The sequence below is a fragment of the Cavia porcellus genome, unplaced genomic scaffold (genome assembly GCF_034190915.1).
Source record: "Cavia porcellus strain 051 isolate PalLab524CR breed Dunkin Hartley unplaced genomic scaffold, mCavPor4.1 scaffold_16, whole genome shotgun sequence".
NCBI lineage: Eukaryota > Metazoa > Chordata > Mammalia > Rodentia > Caviidae > Cavia > Cavia porcellus.
In genome coordinates, this window is record NW_026947499.1 from 25,321,948 (window position 1) to 25,338,216 (window position 16,269).

The 16,269-nt window shown below is 42.7% G+C and overlaps 1 protein-coding gene across 2 annotated transcripts in view; it reads right to left on the reverse strand.

Annotated features, from left to right (window-relative positions):
* Positions 1-16,269, reverse strand: part of Znrf3 (zinc and ring finger 3) — a 157,035-nt gene that overhangs the window by 19,789 nt on the left and 120,977 nt on the right. For both annotated transcript variants that reach the window (XM_003478026.4, XM_063225994.1), the window contains exons 3-4: positions 1,068-1,142; positions 454-585 (exon numbers count right to left, since the gene is read on the reverse strand). In XM_003478026.4, the coding sequence (XP_003478074.3) occupies positions 454-585; positions 1,068-1,142 (207 nt within the window). The remainder of the gene's footprint in view (positions 1-453; positions 586-1,067; positions 1,143-16,269) is intronic.

A 16,269-nucleotide genomic window follows, 5' to 3' on the forward strand; every position in this document is an offset into this window, starting at 1 on the left:
TAACTTTTCCACACTCAACCATGAGTTGGGCTGTCTTGATAAAGTAATTTGCCCTCTAGGAAGAAGGGTATAGTTTCCTCTAGTGCCTAGGGCAAATAGAGGGATGGGGCATGGGAAACCAAATGATGAGTCTACTCCTTCAGTTTTCCTCAGTGTGCCTCTCAGGGGGACACAGGGCAGGAGGACACATGAAAGGCTACCAAGAAGAAAGCCAGGTGGAAGAGACCAGACTGACTTCTTAGCACAAATCATCTATTTCTGAAACATCAAATTTTCAATGGAATATAGGTGAAATTTCTTCCTGGCTCCTGCCCTGTAGAACTCAACCTGCAGAAGAAACCTAGGGTACACTCATATTTCAGACAGAAAGAAAGCCCAAAGCCTGAAGGAATCATAGGCATAGACAGTGGTAGGGAAACTGCTGGGCATGGGCTGGCTAGCTTGGACACTCACTCGAGGAGGACGGTGCTGGATCCTTGCTCGAGCCACTTTCTGCTTGTTGACAATGTTCATCAACTTGATGGCATCTGCACCCTTCACATATACCACTGGTCTCTTGAGTGGATCTTCTGAGCCTTGGTTTAGCTGAAGAAGAGAGCGCTCTGGTGAAAAGATGTGTTAACTTTAAAAAGTAAGAGAGACAGTGGGCTGGGGATGTAGCTCAGTGGTGGAGTGCTTGTCCTGGGTGTGAAACCCCAGCACTGGAGGTGGGTGGGGGAAGGCAAGATAAAGAAAAGGGCTGAAGGAAAAGAACATCAAATCCCTGTCTGAAAACCTTTGAAGCCTGAGGGTTCCCAGAAGAGCAAGGATAAGTATAATATTCGTTGTAAAATAGGTTGGGCTGGCTGATACCTCAGTAGAGTCTTTGAAAATGTCTCCCAATCTCAACTCCCTGGCTCTTAACTCCCTTCGGGACAGCTCCCTTGGGTATAATGCCCAAACACAGACATCCTACTTCAGCAAACAAGAGCAAAGGCTCCAACGTGAAGGTGACATAGCCGTGGCCAGTCAAGCCAACTGAAGGAAGTGACTCTCTCAGGGAGACTGCAGGATTAGTATAGGTTTACCTGGTCAATGGCCTCTGGGTTTTCAGATACATCAAAGATGACTGCAGTAGCTCCCCGTTGCACTGCTCGCTTGGCCTAGAGGAGCGAAAAAGTTAGTAGGCAACTTTGGTCCTCTTACTTTCCTAACGGTGGCCTTAGGGAACAGGTCTGTGCTCAAACACAGACCTGACAGCAACAATCTTATGTGACTTTGTGCAAGTTACCCAACTTTCTTACACCTCAACTTTCTCATCTGTTTAAAAAAAAAAAAAAAAGAGGATAATGCCATCTACCTTGTATATTATCCAAGCAGGTGAGTTAGAGTAAGTAGAAGCAGATAATTCGTTATTCAATAAACCTTTGTCTCTCTAATCAGCCCAAATATTAAAAACAAACTATAGACAAATAAGCTTCCCAGTGAGCACAGAGTTAGTTTTAATATTTTTCTGCTATGAACAGAGCTTTTGGCAAGCAAAACAAATGCCTTTAGTTCATCTCTTGCGGTCCTTTCTTCCATTCCATGTTGTCTAGTTAGAATAACATGTTGACTATCTCTGAATGAACTTCAAAATGGCCAATTTTAGTAAGTGACACAAGTTGAAGACCTTTGGAAATGCGATGGGTAGGGGAGAACCTACAAGAAATAATTGTAAATGGGGATTTAGAACATTTGGCTGCCAAACCTGGCTGCACATCAAAAACCACTTGGGAAGTTTGTAAAAGCAGATTTCCTGGCTCAAACCACAGAGACTGATTCAGCAGGTCTGGAGTCAGGCCCAGGAAACTGAGTTCTATAAGTTTTCTAAAGAATCCAAATTATTCAACCATTTGCAGAACTATAGATCAGAGAGATGAGACTAGAAAGTTCAAAAACAAATGAGAAGTGACAAGGTTCTTTTTTTGAGGGGTGGGAAGCATGAGGAGGATTCCTTTCCTAATTAACCTTCTAATTTCATGTCCAGCTAAGTGAGCAACGGGGTAGAAGGTGTAGAAGAGTAAGACATAAGGCAATAAGATATAATTGCTTTTAGGAGGCTAAATCTTGTTTGGGAGATGATTCCACTACAATATGTAGGAAGAACAAACTCCAACACTGGAAAGCTATATGATGGGTAATGACGGCTTAGAGGTCAACAGAATCACTGTGAGTCCAAGTGCTTAAGAGTAAAATGTGATTTCTTTCCACAGGAATTGTCAGTTTACGGATGTGAGACAGCACCACAGCTAAGAACCTGGCTGGACCAATGACTCTCCTGGCCCACCAGAGGGCAGTCTCATCCCATAGCTTTTAAGCAACTCTGGCACATGATACCAAATACATAGGACCAAAACCAGCTTCAGGGACAGCACACACCTCAGCAGTTTAAGAAGCCCTTTATCTCAGGGTACTATGCTCAAGAATCTGTCCTTGAGCAATGGGTTCTTATTTTTTCAAATTGAGATCAAATGTATTTAAAGTCTCTGCCTATGGTGCCTCTCCACTGTTTTAGCTCAAAACTGAGTATGGAAATTAGCTTTCAACTGGGATTGACTGACAATAGTACTTAGGCTTCTCTTCAGTGTGTTGAAGGGACACTTCTGGCCATTAACACTTGCCTGTCATCTTCTCCCCAACCTCAAATTGAAGGATTCTAGAAACCTAGAGCTGGTGCCCCACATTCGTAGAGTTGTTTCTCTCTCCCAAATAGTGGAATACTCACATGTAGAATGGTTTTTTCATATGTGCTAAGTACCTGAACACACAGAGCATCCCATTAGCAAAGCTCTGTTTCTGCTGACTAAATGCATAGAGCCATTCCTGGACAAATTACTGAATTTCCTTATCTTTGCCTCAGTCTCTTCATCTATAAAAGGAGAATACCTATGGCATTATAACTGATGTCTCTTCCACTTTCTAGTCTTGGCTGTTCAACTGAGAATCCAGAGTACTGCAATCAACCTATCACCTCTCTCTGGCAAAGGAACATTGGTGGCACAGCTGAGAAAGAGGCAAAATGGCTTTGCTCTTCTCTTCCATGAAAATGTTTTGTTTTGAAGGCAGGATCTCAGCAATTCTCAGTCTCTGGTACTGGGATTGTAGGAGAGTGCTGCCACACCTGGCCTCTCCCTTAAAATCTTTAGGCCCACAGACCTCTGCGTAGGTCAACAGCTTGTGAACCACAGAGGTAAAAATGAGCAAGTGCTTAAATTTTCTGCTCAGTTCTTCTTCACAAACTCTTCCACAGATCAGGAAATAAATAGAATTCTCATCCTTTCTTTCTGCCGCAATCTTAAGCATATCAAAGAGCATCTGCAGGGAAATGTGTGCTCATATGTGTCCTGATGGGGAATACCTCCCACTCTGATGCTGGTGCATCTGGAGAATCTGTCAGCCTTGGCATGAAAGGTTACATATGACCAAGGGTAAAGATGATTTCCTGGGAATATGCCTCAAGGAAGCTACAGAGCCAAGTAGCCTCCCTCAGGCTTCCAGGCTTCCCTGCTCCATAAGAATGTGGAAGTCTGAAGAACTTGGGAGACTCCAGATGGGACATGATCCTCTTTTTTGGTGGTAATGGGGTTTGAACCCAGGGCTTCATGCATGTACTATATCCCCAGTCCCATAAAAGAAATTTTAAAACTCTTTGAAACAGGTAACAAATGTGTGTAAATCCCATTTGTGGCTTAGCTTTAGACACACTTCAACCAGGGTAATGTACAGAATCCAAGGACAAATACTGTATTTAAGAAAATGCTTAATTCTCAGTCAGTTTACTTTTAAAATTATTTTAATGTAAGCTGCTATTAAAGTAAATTTGTATTTCTTACACTTGCCAAGACTGGATAGGAGGGGAGTCCCCAGGATCCTACTGGGAATTTGCCTGTTAAAACCCAGCTCGGAATTTAAAATAGGCTGTGAATAACCTAAAATGACACCTCTATTATATTATATTATTTCCAAAGCAAATTAGGAAACACAGAACACTGATTAATAACACTGTCCTTTTGGCCCCACATTTTCATTTAAAAACTTGCCGCAACCTTTATAAACAAATTTTCATAAAAATATAGTGAATGCTGTCACTAAGTGCTAGCCAATGGAAAGTCAGGCTCATGAAAACACCATAGTGTTCTAACTCACTTTATTCATCGGATCTAGCACTGATGACTTCTGGGTTTTTCCCAAGTCAAAATGACCATGAAAGGTAAACTTTAAATTGATTTAAAAAGCCACAATAGCAAACTAAAGACATGAAAGAGGACTTCCAAAACTGCTTCAGAAAGTGGCAATCACAATGAATAAGTGTTTAAAGTGAAAGGGAATATGCTGAGGGGGGTTTGCAATGTGTCTTTTACTGTAGTAATTTTTTAAAATCCTAAACACTGCATTTTTTATTATACCTCATACTAGTCATGTGACCACCAGAAACTATTTTACAGTGTCACATTGTCCAAAATTCTCAAAATAAGGCTCTTTAAAAGAAAGAATGCAAAGGATGCAACTTGGTGGATGTGGCTAGGTGAAGGTCACTGGTAAAATGGGTTACACTAATAGGCAGTTATCCTGAAAACCACATAAACCAGAGTAGAAGGAAAAGCAGGAGAAGGCTGGGACAACAGAAGAGAGGTGTAAAGTCTTGACAGAGCTCAAGAAGCAGCCAGCCAAAGGCCTGGCCTGGGTGACCTTGGCAGGCCCTTTCCATAAAATTATCTTCATGTCCTTTATCAGCTTTGCAGGATAGGGCAGGTAGGACCAGTCTTTGCTGTGCAGAAAGAAGCCTGGGGGTAGAATGTTAAGTACAAGGTTGTCCTGGTTCTTTATCTTTCCAAGACTGCAACACCTAGGGGCAGACAATGTCTACAGCCACTAAAAACAAATAACAAAAGAGCAAACATCTACCCTTAGTACCCAGGGCTATACTGAATTGCCACTTATCACTCCTATGGTAATTCAATAAATATTTATTAAAAATGTATGAAGCCAAGAGCAGTGGTGCATGCCTGCAATCCCAGCACTCTGGGCAGTTGAGACAATAGGATTACAGATTTGATCATAAGTATAGGCAAGTTTGTAAGACCCTATCTCAAAAAACACCCAAAAAAACAAACAAACAAACAAACAAAAAACCGCTGAGGATGTAGCTTGGAACAGAAGTCCTGGGTTTATTCTCCAACATGAAAGAAAGAAAAGGGAAGTAAAGGAAGGAAGGGATGGGAAAGGTACGTGTGTGGAGAGGGGAGAAATAGCAGATAAATGAGCCTCCAACCATATTTTTTGGTTACTGCCAATAAAAAAGAAAGTGTTTCTATCAATAAGACTAAGCCTAGAAGATCCCAATACAAATGAGGCACTCTAATGAGAACAGTTATCACCACTGTAAGTGGGAAAATACAAAGCCTAGAGTCTAGAGGCCAGAAACTCCACTTAGGAATGCATCTGACCTCCCTGTTGGATGCAGTAACACTCAGACTTGGTTTTGGACCTCAGACTCACCCAACACCTGCTCCATGGAGTCTCTGGAAAAGATTCCTTTTTTGTTTGTTTACCTGTCCCTTCATCAAGTATGGATATAGTGTCTCCAGTGGCTAATCTTTACTGTATGAATATGCAGAAAGAGTATAGTCTTTTTTTTTTTTTTTTCTTTTTCCTTTTTATCGGTACCGGGGATCGAACTCACGACTGCCTGCTTGCAAGGCAGGCGCTTATGCCGCAGAGCTAAATCCCCAGCCCCAAGAGTATAGTCTTAATAGGAAATAACCTACAAGCTAGCAGAAAATCTCCTATGTACCCTATTTCTTTCTTTTTTTTTTTTTTTTGTCTTTTTTGTTTTTATCGGTACCAGGGATCGAACTTATGACTGTCTGCTTGCAAGGCAGGCAGGCGCTTATGCCGCTGAGCTAAATCCCCAGCCCCTTGTATCCTATTTCTAATCATAGGACAATCAACAAAATTTGATTTTTAGAGCTATTGTGAAGACATGCCTTTGACATTTTATGGGAAAGTCATGACATATTGAGGGATCCAACTAGAATTTTTTGATCTATATTAAATATAACCTTTCACCCGACTTTTTCTAAATACTTATAAAGCTTCCAACAAGTTGTTAAAAATTCTTTATAATATGTATCTAGTGCTGAGGATAGAACCAAGGGCACAGTGTATGCTAGGAAAGTGCTTTACCACTGAGCTATATTCTCTTTTTTAAAAATTTTATTTAAAAGGAAAAAGAGAAAAAACAAAACAAAACAAAACAAAGCGGTGTAAGGGTACAAAGTAATACAGAACTACAAAAAACAAAAAAACAAAAAGAAATCACCAGTTAATAGATTATACATTATTGTCTTAGAGATAGTTGCTCAAGTCACAGTATCAAAGCATACAAAGTGGACATTCAAACAGAGAGACTGCAAACAGTTGTGTTCAATGATCCAACCAAAAACGTTAATATGGTCAGCTATTTAACACCCCTAAACACACTTGCAGTTGTATCCTTTAGAGCACTTTTTTTCCCCTTTTTTTTACAACAAAACACTGAGCAATATTCTTGCCCCTGCAAATATTTTTACTGACAGTGATATTCTTCATGTTCTCTAACTTAATTGTTCGTGTATTTTTCTTCTTCCAATATTTGTGCTATTTCAGTTTTTAGTTTTCTTGGTTTTTTGTTTTTTTTTTTTTTTTTTGGAGACAGGGTTTTGCTATGTAGTTCAGGTTGGTCTCAAATTCATGGTGATTCTCTTTTCTCTGCTTCCTGAGAGCTGGGATTACAGGCATGCACCACTACATCTGGCAGAAATAATCATTTTTTATCCAAGTAAACATTCATGTGGTGCTCTCCTTGGATATACGAACAACTTGACCCAAAGCTGTGTAGTGGACATAATTGTATACTGGAGTCCCATTGCTTCTCATGATTTAGCAACAGTCTCCTGCTTTAGCTCGGATCCCCATTTTCTTTTCCAGCCATTTCCAGAGCAGAGTACACTGCTCTGGTTATCTGTGGGTCATTTCTTGCTTGGACAATGTGAGTGCAGATGTCCTTAACATAAATCTACTCTTCATATAGTCCTTACCTTTCTACAACTTGGGCTCCTTCCTCAAGCAGATGTACCCTGGCCTCCCAGCCCAGGGGCCAAGTAAAAATCAGTCTTTTGCCCTTACCTGCACTTCACTGCTTGTAAGTTACACTGATTCTGTCTTCCATACCCAGCCACTTTTTCTATCTCTACTCCTGCCATCCTGCAACCTGTGAGTCACAACCACATTCTTCCTTGGGGACTCCTGGCCCACACTGCCCCAGGGCAGCAGAGAGGTCTTTCTAAGTCTTGGACCTGACTTCCCTGTTCTCCTCAACCATTCCTGCCCGGTTCCCGGTTCCCAGTCTAGATTTGATCTCCCTGTGCTTACTGCTTCCAAACTCATCACTTCAACTCTAGCGCTCATTACTGAGCTTCTCTTCTATTAATTCTCTGAACTGACTCCCTGCCCACTGAAGTATGTACTTACGTCTTGCCCATGGCTCATCTGTACCTCTTCTAATTCTCTTTCAGCAAGAGTGGGCGTGTTCTTCCTATAGATGAGATTTTGGGCAGCCTTCCTTCTGGTTCCACACTGCAGCACACATGACATTATGCTATATTGTTGACTTCAAATGCTTCCCTCACTAGAGGGCAGACTGTGGGCAAGCTTCTTTTCTGCTAAATTCTTAGAAACCAGCAAAATGCCTGGCACTGGTAGATGGCCAAGAAATGTTTGTTGCTGAACCTAAAAAGGATCAGCTTTTACCAGAGGGGTAAGCATCAGAGACCTGGCCTTGCTGCTCCCTGTACCCACTGGAGCTCCCTCCTGATCTCCTCAGTCCATCACCTCTCAATTGATCAGATTTTCTCTACTAGATCTTCCTGAAACTCAATATTCCTCCCACTTCAAATTTTTAAGATTTGGATTCTTATTGACCACACTGTATTCTGCTATTCTATTTGTTGACAGGCTTTTTTTTTTGACTGGTCATTACCTTTAAAATAGGCATTTTGTCTCTGATCAGCCTCAACCTGAGGCACTCAACATGGCCTGTGGTAGATCTTGCCAAGGCTCCAAGGCTTCTGAGCCTGCTCATCTCCAGGTCATAGCTTAAGAACAAACAACTTGTGCACTCAATCGTGTTTTTCCTCCTCTTTGAAGGAACCAAAGGTACCTTCATCAAAGAAAAGCCAGCCAAGAAAGTCGTGGTAGCACATGCTTGCAAGTATAAGCACAATTGGGGCAACTGAGACTTAGCAAAACTCGGTCTCAAAATAAAAATAGCTCAGTGTAAAGGCTTTGGATTCAATTTCTAGAACTGCAAAAAAAAAAACAGAGAGAGAGACAGAGAGACAGAGACAGATAGACAGACAGACATATGACTTTTCTTGGTCTAGAAAAACATAACCTGCAACGGGCAGAGGAGAGCAGGATCTCATCTCTGTTCTCCCCACCAGGTGCGAAGATCTGCAGCATGCTGGCAACAGAGTCTATGTAGCTTCAAAATTCCCTAACTTAATGGCGGCCTAGTTTAGGATAATCAGAGACTAAGTCACTAGTTTGAAACATGCATCCACCTAAGTCCTACACTACAGAAATGCAGGACAGCAATGATAGGTCCTGTTTTTGTTACTGTCGTTGCTGCCACTAAGCCTGCACATGTGTTCAGGGAGCGGTGAGGGACTGTTCACACTGATGGAGACCAACCAACCAGTCCCAAGGCTGGCTACGCCCAATGCCCACAGGTCTCTTTTCAGCAGGTCCTACCCTAGCCCAAAGAGTTGGACTCACTGGGTTCTTTTATGCCCCAGCCCCAACCCACAAAATAGATTTTAAACCCTAACTCCTCAATTTTTCCTTTCCTCCTCCCTGAATTCTTCACTTAGTAGTGACCACCCAGGCACCAGGCTTGCACATTCTGGTCAGCTTCAGGTCCTGAAGCATGAGTCACTGCATGACACGGGACACTCACGCCAGGCAAGGGGGCTCACAAGGCCAGTCTCACCAAAGGCACTGTTTTCCGACAGAAACCTTTCATTCCATAGGAAATGAAGTCACACACCAGAGCACATTGGTAAACGGTGAGAAAAACCTGGTGCCAAGAAGGGGAATGTTAGAAACGGGGAGAGAAAATACACACAAATCATCAACAGACTCAGATCTTAGGTATTCTGTACTGGAAGGAGAGGGAGGGGCAACTTCCAAAAAAAAAAAAAAGTGGTTTCTTTTAAAACACATACAACATATACAATTTTATCAAGTGAAATTTATAGGGCATTTTGCTAGTTTTCTTTTAGGACTTGGAGTCCTTAATTCACTGCCTAAGGGAGACCAGCACAAAAAAACAGCCCCAAGGGTAAAGAGGGGGGTAGCAAGGGGCGGGTTACCAGGCAGGCAGGGTCACTTAAGGGGGTAGGAGATGAGGGTGGGTGGCACAGTGCTGCCTGCTCCTCTGGCTCCTTGCTCCGGAGCTTGGCTGCAGCCTGGCCTGACCTTCCAGGTTTCCCTGGCAGGAGATCAAAGCACCAAAGCCACAAACACAGCTCAGAACTCTGAGGCCCTGCGGCCAACACCCCCCTAGTAGTCCCCCCTACAGGGTTCCTCCACCCCCTGGATGCCTCCCTCTGCCTCTACCCTTACTCTTCAGCCCATCCCCCCATCCCAGCCTTGCTTGTCCATGCCCCACCCCTCATCCATCAGCCAGACTTTGGGGTGTGCCCCCACATCTGGCTCTCTCTAACCCTCACAAGGAAAGTGCCCTCCCCAACAAGTTGGCCAACTCCTCTCTACCAGGAGGATATTTCTTGCCATAATTAAAGTCATTAAGCCTCTAAAAGCTCCAGAACAAAGATGGTACATTTTAAATCATAGTTAATATTATGCTGATCTATTTAGGAAATACGTAGCCGGGAGAATTCAGTGGCTAAGTTAGTGGTTAAAGCTGCCTAAGTTTAAACAGTGTAATTTATTCTTAAAATATGTAGCAGCCCCCACTTAATTTCTCCTCATTAAAGAAACAGACAGAAGAGGTGTAGTCCATAGAGGTGTCAGAGGGAGCCCCTGTAGAGGTTGGTACCCTTTTCACAAGCAGAAACTACTTGGTGTCAAACGGATATGTATTTCCCTAGATCTTAATCTTAAACATAGACTTTTAGATCAGTTCCAAGAAACACAATGATCCTCTTTGTTTTAACACCTGACAAGGAGCACCAAAAGCCCAAGAGGGTTGTCCACACCCTCATGTTCCATCCACAGTGCTGGGTGAAGAATGTTATGGAAAATCTGCTACGGAACTGCCTATGCCTGGAAGAGAAATTTGGAAAAAACTGGATGTTGTTATCTTGGACTTAGTTTCCCAAAGTCACACTTCAGGCCAAATCTTATAAAGTCAGCAACTACAGACTTCAAAAAAAAAACCATTGCCTTCTATACTTGTGGTAATTAATTAATATAAACAAGTGTTAATTAGGTGGCAGAATTAAGCTTAACAAGGAACAACAGGACCTGCAAAGTCTCAACACCCTAGAGCTGTTATCTGGAGTATGTGCAAGTGGTGGTGATGCTGCTGCTGAAACAGGACTTCTCTAAAGGTTGAGCTCTCAGCAATGATCTTAGTTCTGACCTCTGGCCCACTGAGGAGGAAACTGGGGGAGTAGGAAAATAACCAAGCCTACGCCCCACCCGCAGAAGATGACAGTTCAATGTTTATGGAATGGAATCCCAGTAGCAATATTTTTCTTAAAAGTTTTCCAGTTAGTTTTTAAATTCAGGTAGGAGGCCAGGGATATATAGCTCAGTGACACAGTACTTGCCTGGCAAGCACAAAGTCCTGAGTTTGATTTCCAGTTTAAAAAAAAAAAAAAAATTCATATAGGGCAGGGAACCACTGATGTAACCCCAAAACTGCCTAAGGCCCCTTCTAGAGTCAGTGTCCTAATGCAGTTGGACTAGTAGAGCCCAGAGCTACCTAATTGGTACCCGTAACAATATTTAAGATGAGGAAAAGGGATGTATTATAGAATTTCCAAATCAGGTGGTAAACAGATTTTTTAAAAGGCTTACTTTGATTGTATAATATTCTTATTTTCATGAAGGAGGTATATTATCTGGATAAAAACTTCTGTATGCCTGAATCAGCGCTGGTGCTAATATTTGTAGAGCTTGGGATAAGAACTAACAAGCCCCTGAATACAATATACAGTATCTAGCCCTTCTATTTTAACATACACACCTTCATAAAGCCTCAAAGGATATGGTCCAGATGAGACTTCCCTAATTCTTTGGAGTTCTTTAGGTGAGCATGTCAGTGTGAAATCAGTTAGTCCTCAACCTACCTGCCAATTAAAGGGGCTTAGGCACATGCAAAAGGGCACCCCAGCCTTTGAGGCCAAGCTTTATCTACTCTCCGTTGCAGCCTGTCCCTAAGAAGATGGCCCTAGAGCAGAGGGCAGCAAGAACTAGAAGCCAGCAAAGGGGACTTCCTTTTGGATTCTTTACCATGTGGCCAGAAGTTTTAGAATCTTAAAGCATATTCCACCGAGGGGCAATACTGGCTAGAAGCATGAGGTTCTAAGAAGAGAAAGTAAGGAAAGGACAGTACTCATTACTGTACAAGGCAGGGCCCTGAGTACTTTCGTACGGAACTGAATCTGTTCTGCATGGGAGGTGTCACTGACCCTCATTTTACAGCTGGAGGCTCCAAGGTTACATAACTTGTCCATGGTCAGTGGACTATGAAGCAGTGAGCTGACATTTGACCTGTCTCTCTCCATAATCCCAGGCCACAGAAATAGTCAACTAGTTCCAAGAGTTTCTAAAATCAGGGTTGAACAGCTGGGTGTGGTGCTGCACATCTGTAATTCCAGCACTAGGGAGGCTGAGACCCGCCTGGGCTACACAGTAACATCAAGGCCGACCTAAACTACATAGGGAGTCCTTATTTCAAAACAAAACAAAACAAAATGAAGTGTACACCTATGTAAACACGAATGCTGAAACTCCAACTACTGCATTAACAGATTATGTAACTGTGTATTTCCTTGTACCACCGTAAATTCCACATAGTTCTCCTACCCATTTGGACTCCCTTGTCAAATGTCATGCTGCTCAAATAGTCAACACAAGGAGGGCTTTCCTCCCAACTTGCCTATCATATTGCACCATATTTACTCCTGGGAGGAGGTGATAGGGTAAAAATTTTTCCTGTTTTTGTACAGGCTAGCAGCTTGAAAGATCCTATGTCAGAGGCTATTTCATTCAAGGAGTTACATCTATTGCCATTTTGGTCAATGCAAGCTCATAAACAGTATAATTTTCACCCTTTATACTTCTTGAGGATCTGTTTCAAAATGGTCCTCTTTGTGACTTGTGTTGATCCCCTTTATCTGAGACTTCCTATTGCCACAGCAGCGTTTAAGAAATGATGCTATTTTATTATCCTTAAGCCCACACCAAGACCATTCTAACAGCCACAGAATCAAATCTCTATCTCTAGGAAAGGGCAGATGCACCTCCCTCCCCAGTCTTACTATTCTTATCTGGGTATAATCAGTTTGCTAATACCCCCCACAAATGTGGCCATGAGTCTTGAGGAGTAAGAGCCTGACAGTCTAGGACAGGAGGCCAGGCTGGACACCCAGTCTCTTTTCTTTAAAAAAAACAAGTACCACCACAGAAGAATGGTAGGGAAGGAAGCTACTACTTCATACTGTTTGTGTTGGAATGCTGGCTTATCTTACCACCTTTGTAACTATAAGCACGTGATGACCTTTTTCTGCTTGATTTCCTCATCTGTGCAGTGGGCATGAAGAAGACATACTTTCATAGTTGATGGGAGGACTAAGAACACATACTAAGTCCCCAGGAATGATCATACATATATTTGCCCCTTTTAAGCACAACACCTTCTCTATGTGTGTCTGTTTTGGGCACCTGGTCCCCTTCCTTTCTGCTTGCATACAAGACTGTTTTCTTAGAAAGAGAGTAGAGATATGTTTTGATCCCTCTTGCAGATCCAAAACCTATGCAAAACAGGTAATCATAAGAGTCATTATGAAGTTACCTTCTGTGTTGCAATTCATATACATGCACAAATATCACAATGTAAGGCAAGAAATGATGCTATGGCATGAGAGAAGCAGGGTGCTGAGTGGGTGTCACGCAGGTGGCATACAGGAACACTGAGGGAGCTGGTTAATACTTCTCCCTGGAGATAACTGAGGGGAGCTGGCTGGTGGCACACCAGGCCTCTGTAGGTCTGAAAGCTCCTCAGGTCAAGTTTGAGGTGTAATTAAGACAGACACCTACCAAACCAAAATCCTAGGGAGATCAGACAGGGAGAGATGGCAGGCTGGGAATGCCCTTTTACTATTGTTTTGAAACAGGATCTCACTAGGTAGTCTGGACTGGCCTTCCCCTCATTATGTAGCTCAGGCTAGCCTTGAACTTGCAGTGATCCTCCTGCCTAAGTCTCTCACTGCTGGGATTACAGACATGTGCCACCACAACTGTTGGGAATGCCTTTCTTAACCCAATTTATCAATTCTTTTCTCCTCCCCCTCCTCAAATGGACAAATTCCTTTCTCAGCTGTATTTCTGGTTCTTAATGACAAGAGAAAATGTACTTCTGAGGCATTAAATATTTGAGCCTTTTTGTGATGCCTGCCCTCAAAGCAGAAGTCTAGGTCCTTCACAAAGGCCTCATGAGCGGTTACTAACACAGGCATCCTAGTCACCAGCTTCTGCTATAGCAACTGGAACCAGCAGGCATGCAAATGAGGGAAGAGATAGCTATGGGCCTAAAAGCAACCATTCCAAATGGAGTTCCAAGGCAGATGCCTGTATCCTGGATCCAGGCTTTTAGTTTCTATTCCACAGGTGCCCTAGGACTTTGCACAGGAGTCTCTAACTCTCTAGCAGAGCAAAGTAGTAAAATGTAAGTTCCAGAAGGATTTTTTTTTTCAGTAACAGGATGACAAAACAAAATAAAGATGAGAATCTTGAGGATACTATTTTCAATTTTAATTTTGCTTTTCAAAAACACATTCCTTCTTGAAATAAGCCTTCAAACATGCTCTAGCTGACATTACCATGTCACAGAACTTGTGTGTAACCTTCCAATAGTCACTTCTCTGCAAAAAAAATCACGACACCTTTGTCACTAGGAATACTTTTAATGATACAGACAGGGGTACAACTGCCTATAGCAGCTGAGATCATGGGTTGTAAAACACAAACACATAAAGGCTGTATTTTAGGTCTAATTCAAAGAACAAGTGCTACACTCTTACTTGTACATGCCAACAAGTAAAGGTTGTTTTATTTGTTTTATTCTGCTGGGGTTTTGTTTGTTTGCTTTTGAGACAGGGTCTCAATATATAATTCAGGCTGGCCTTGAACTCACAGCAATCCTCCTACCTCAGTCTCCTCAGTGCTGGGATTACAGGTGTGTGCCACTATATCCAGCAAGGTATTGTACTGTATTGTATTGTACTGTAGTTTTTGATACGGGGCATTGAACTCACAATCTTGCACTTGCCAGGCAGGCATTTGTGCTGGTAAGCTAAATCCCCAGCCCAGTTTGTACACTCTTTATTTTTTTCCAAATGTATTTCAGTCCTGGCCTCAATAAACAGTAGTTATGGTGGAAGGGGAAGGAAAAAAAGTGGAAACAGACATCAAACTGGCCTTGCTCAGCCCCAGAAATGATGCTAGCTTGAGGGAAAGATGCTCCTGGGCATCCCTTCCAAATGTGCAGGATACAGCGACAATCACCACTAGGACTCTTGCTCCTAGGTTCACGCCCCATCAAAGTCTCTTTGGGCTGTGAAGCAGAGAATAGCCAGTCTACAGGATTAAACAAATGGAGCTAGGTCAATTAAAGAAACAATGGATCAAGCTCAATTCTATGGCTCCCCTTGAAGGGTACACAACCCAGTTCTGAAATGGAGATTGGATGGGTGACATGGTATGAGCTGTTGTGGTCCAGAAGGGGCTCAGGCCAAGCTTCCAGAATGAAGAGGAAGAGAGGGCCAGCCAGGAGTGAAGACACGAAGTGCTGGTAGAGACAGCAAACCCTGCAGTTACACCAGGTAGCATGTAGGGTAAGGTGTGCCAAGGTGACACTGGGTACATGGTGATTTTGTATCACAGTACACTCACATGGCCAACACATACACCTTCCCACAGATTAGTGCCTACCTGCTCTCTTAGTAGCAATCGGCAGGCCCACAGTTTAGTTTCTAGTGCATGACATCTAAGCAGTCCCTGTGGCTTTGGATTACTCCATCAGACCTCAATTCGTTATCCTGTCAATGACACTTCAGCAGTGCTGCCTGGGAGCCCTCCCTGAGTAAATGTTAAAACATCTACTCAGTACTGGTACTCATCTCCACCAAGAGATATATAGGCAACTATTGTCACAGGAAGGCAGTGTGACAGACTTTAACTGCAGAAAATGGGAGAGTGGGAGTAAGTTAACATCTTTAAAAGTTATTACAATGTAAGAGACTATGAGCCGCAGAAAGGTGGAGCTGGGCCGGATCACTTCCTTTGGTCAATAATAAGTAAATGATTCTGTCATTAAGAAAAGAACTTCTTGCAAAGGAAGAGCTTAATCCCAGGAAAAGGAAAGAGTAAAAAGGTTACATTAAGTGAATCAAGGATAATCTCTATCAATTACCCAGAGCCTTTCCTGTTGGGAAAGTCTCAATAGAACAGGAAAAGACTTGGGTTATGATCCAGGGTGCTTATGTTTTCTTTTACCATGCAGGAGTTTGGCAGTTTGGTTGTGGGTATGAAGACAGAGGTAAAACTATAACAGCCATGTAACCCTTTAAAGCAGGCAGGTAACTGCAGATTATGCCCACTTTGGTTGAATAGGCAATCAGATATAAGGCAGGCATGAGACACTAGCTGCCATCCCTTTAAGGGTAAACAAATAAAAATATATATCCTTCAGAGGGCTAGGATACGTCACAGTAAGTCAAAGCCAGAAGGACATCAAACCACTCCCTTTAAAGGTAAGAATTCTGGTCAGATGGTCCCACATGGAATAACCAATCCAATTTCATCTGGCAGCAGAGCTTATGTGACATACTCAAAGGACATAAGTCTGCTTCTGCTGCCCTGGGACATATGTGGCACCATAAGGAGACTGAATCTGCTTTTGCCAGTCCAGGAACATATGTAGAACCCTGACGCTAAGCCTGCTTCTCCTGTCCT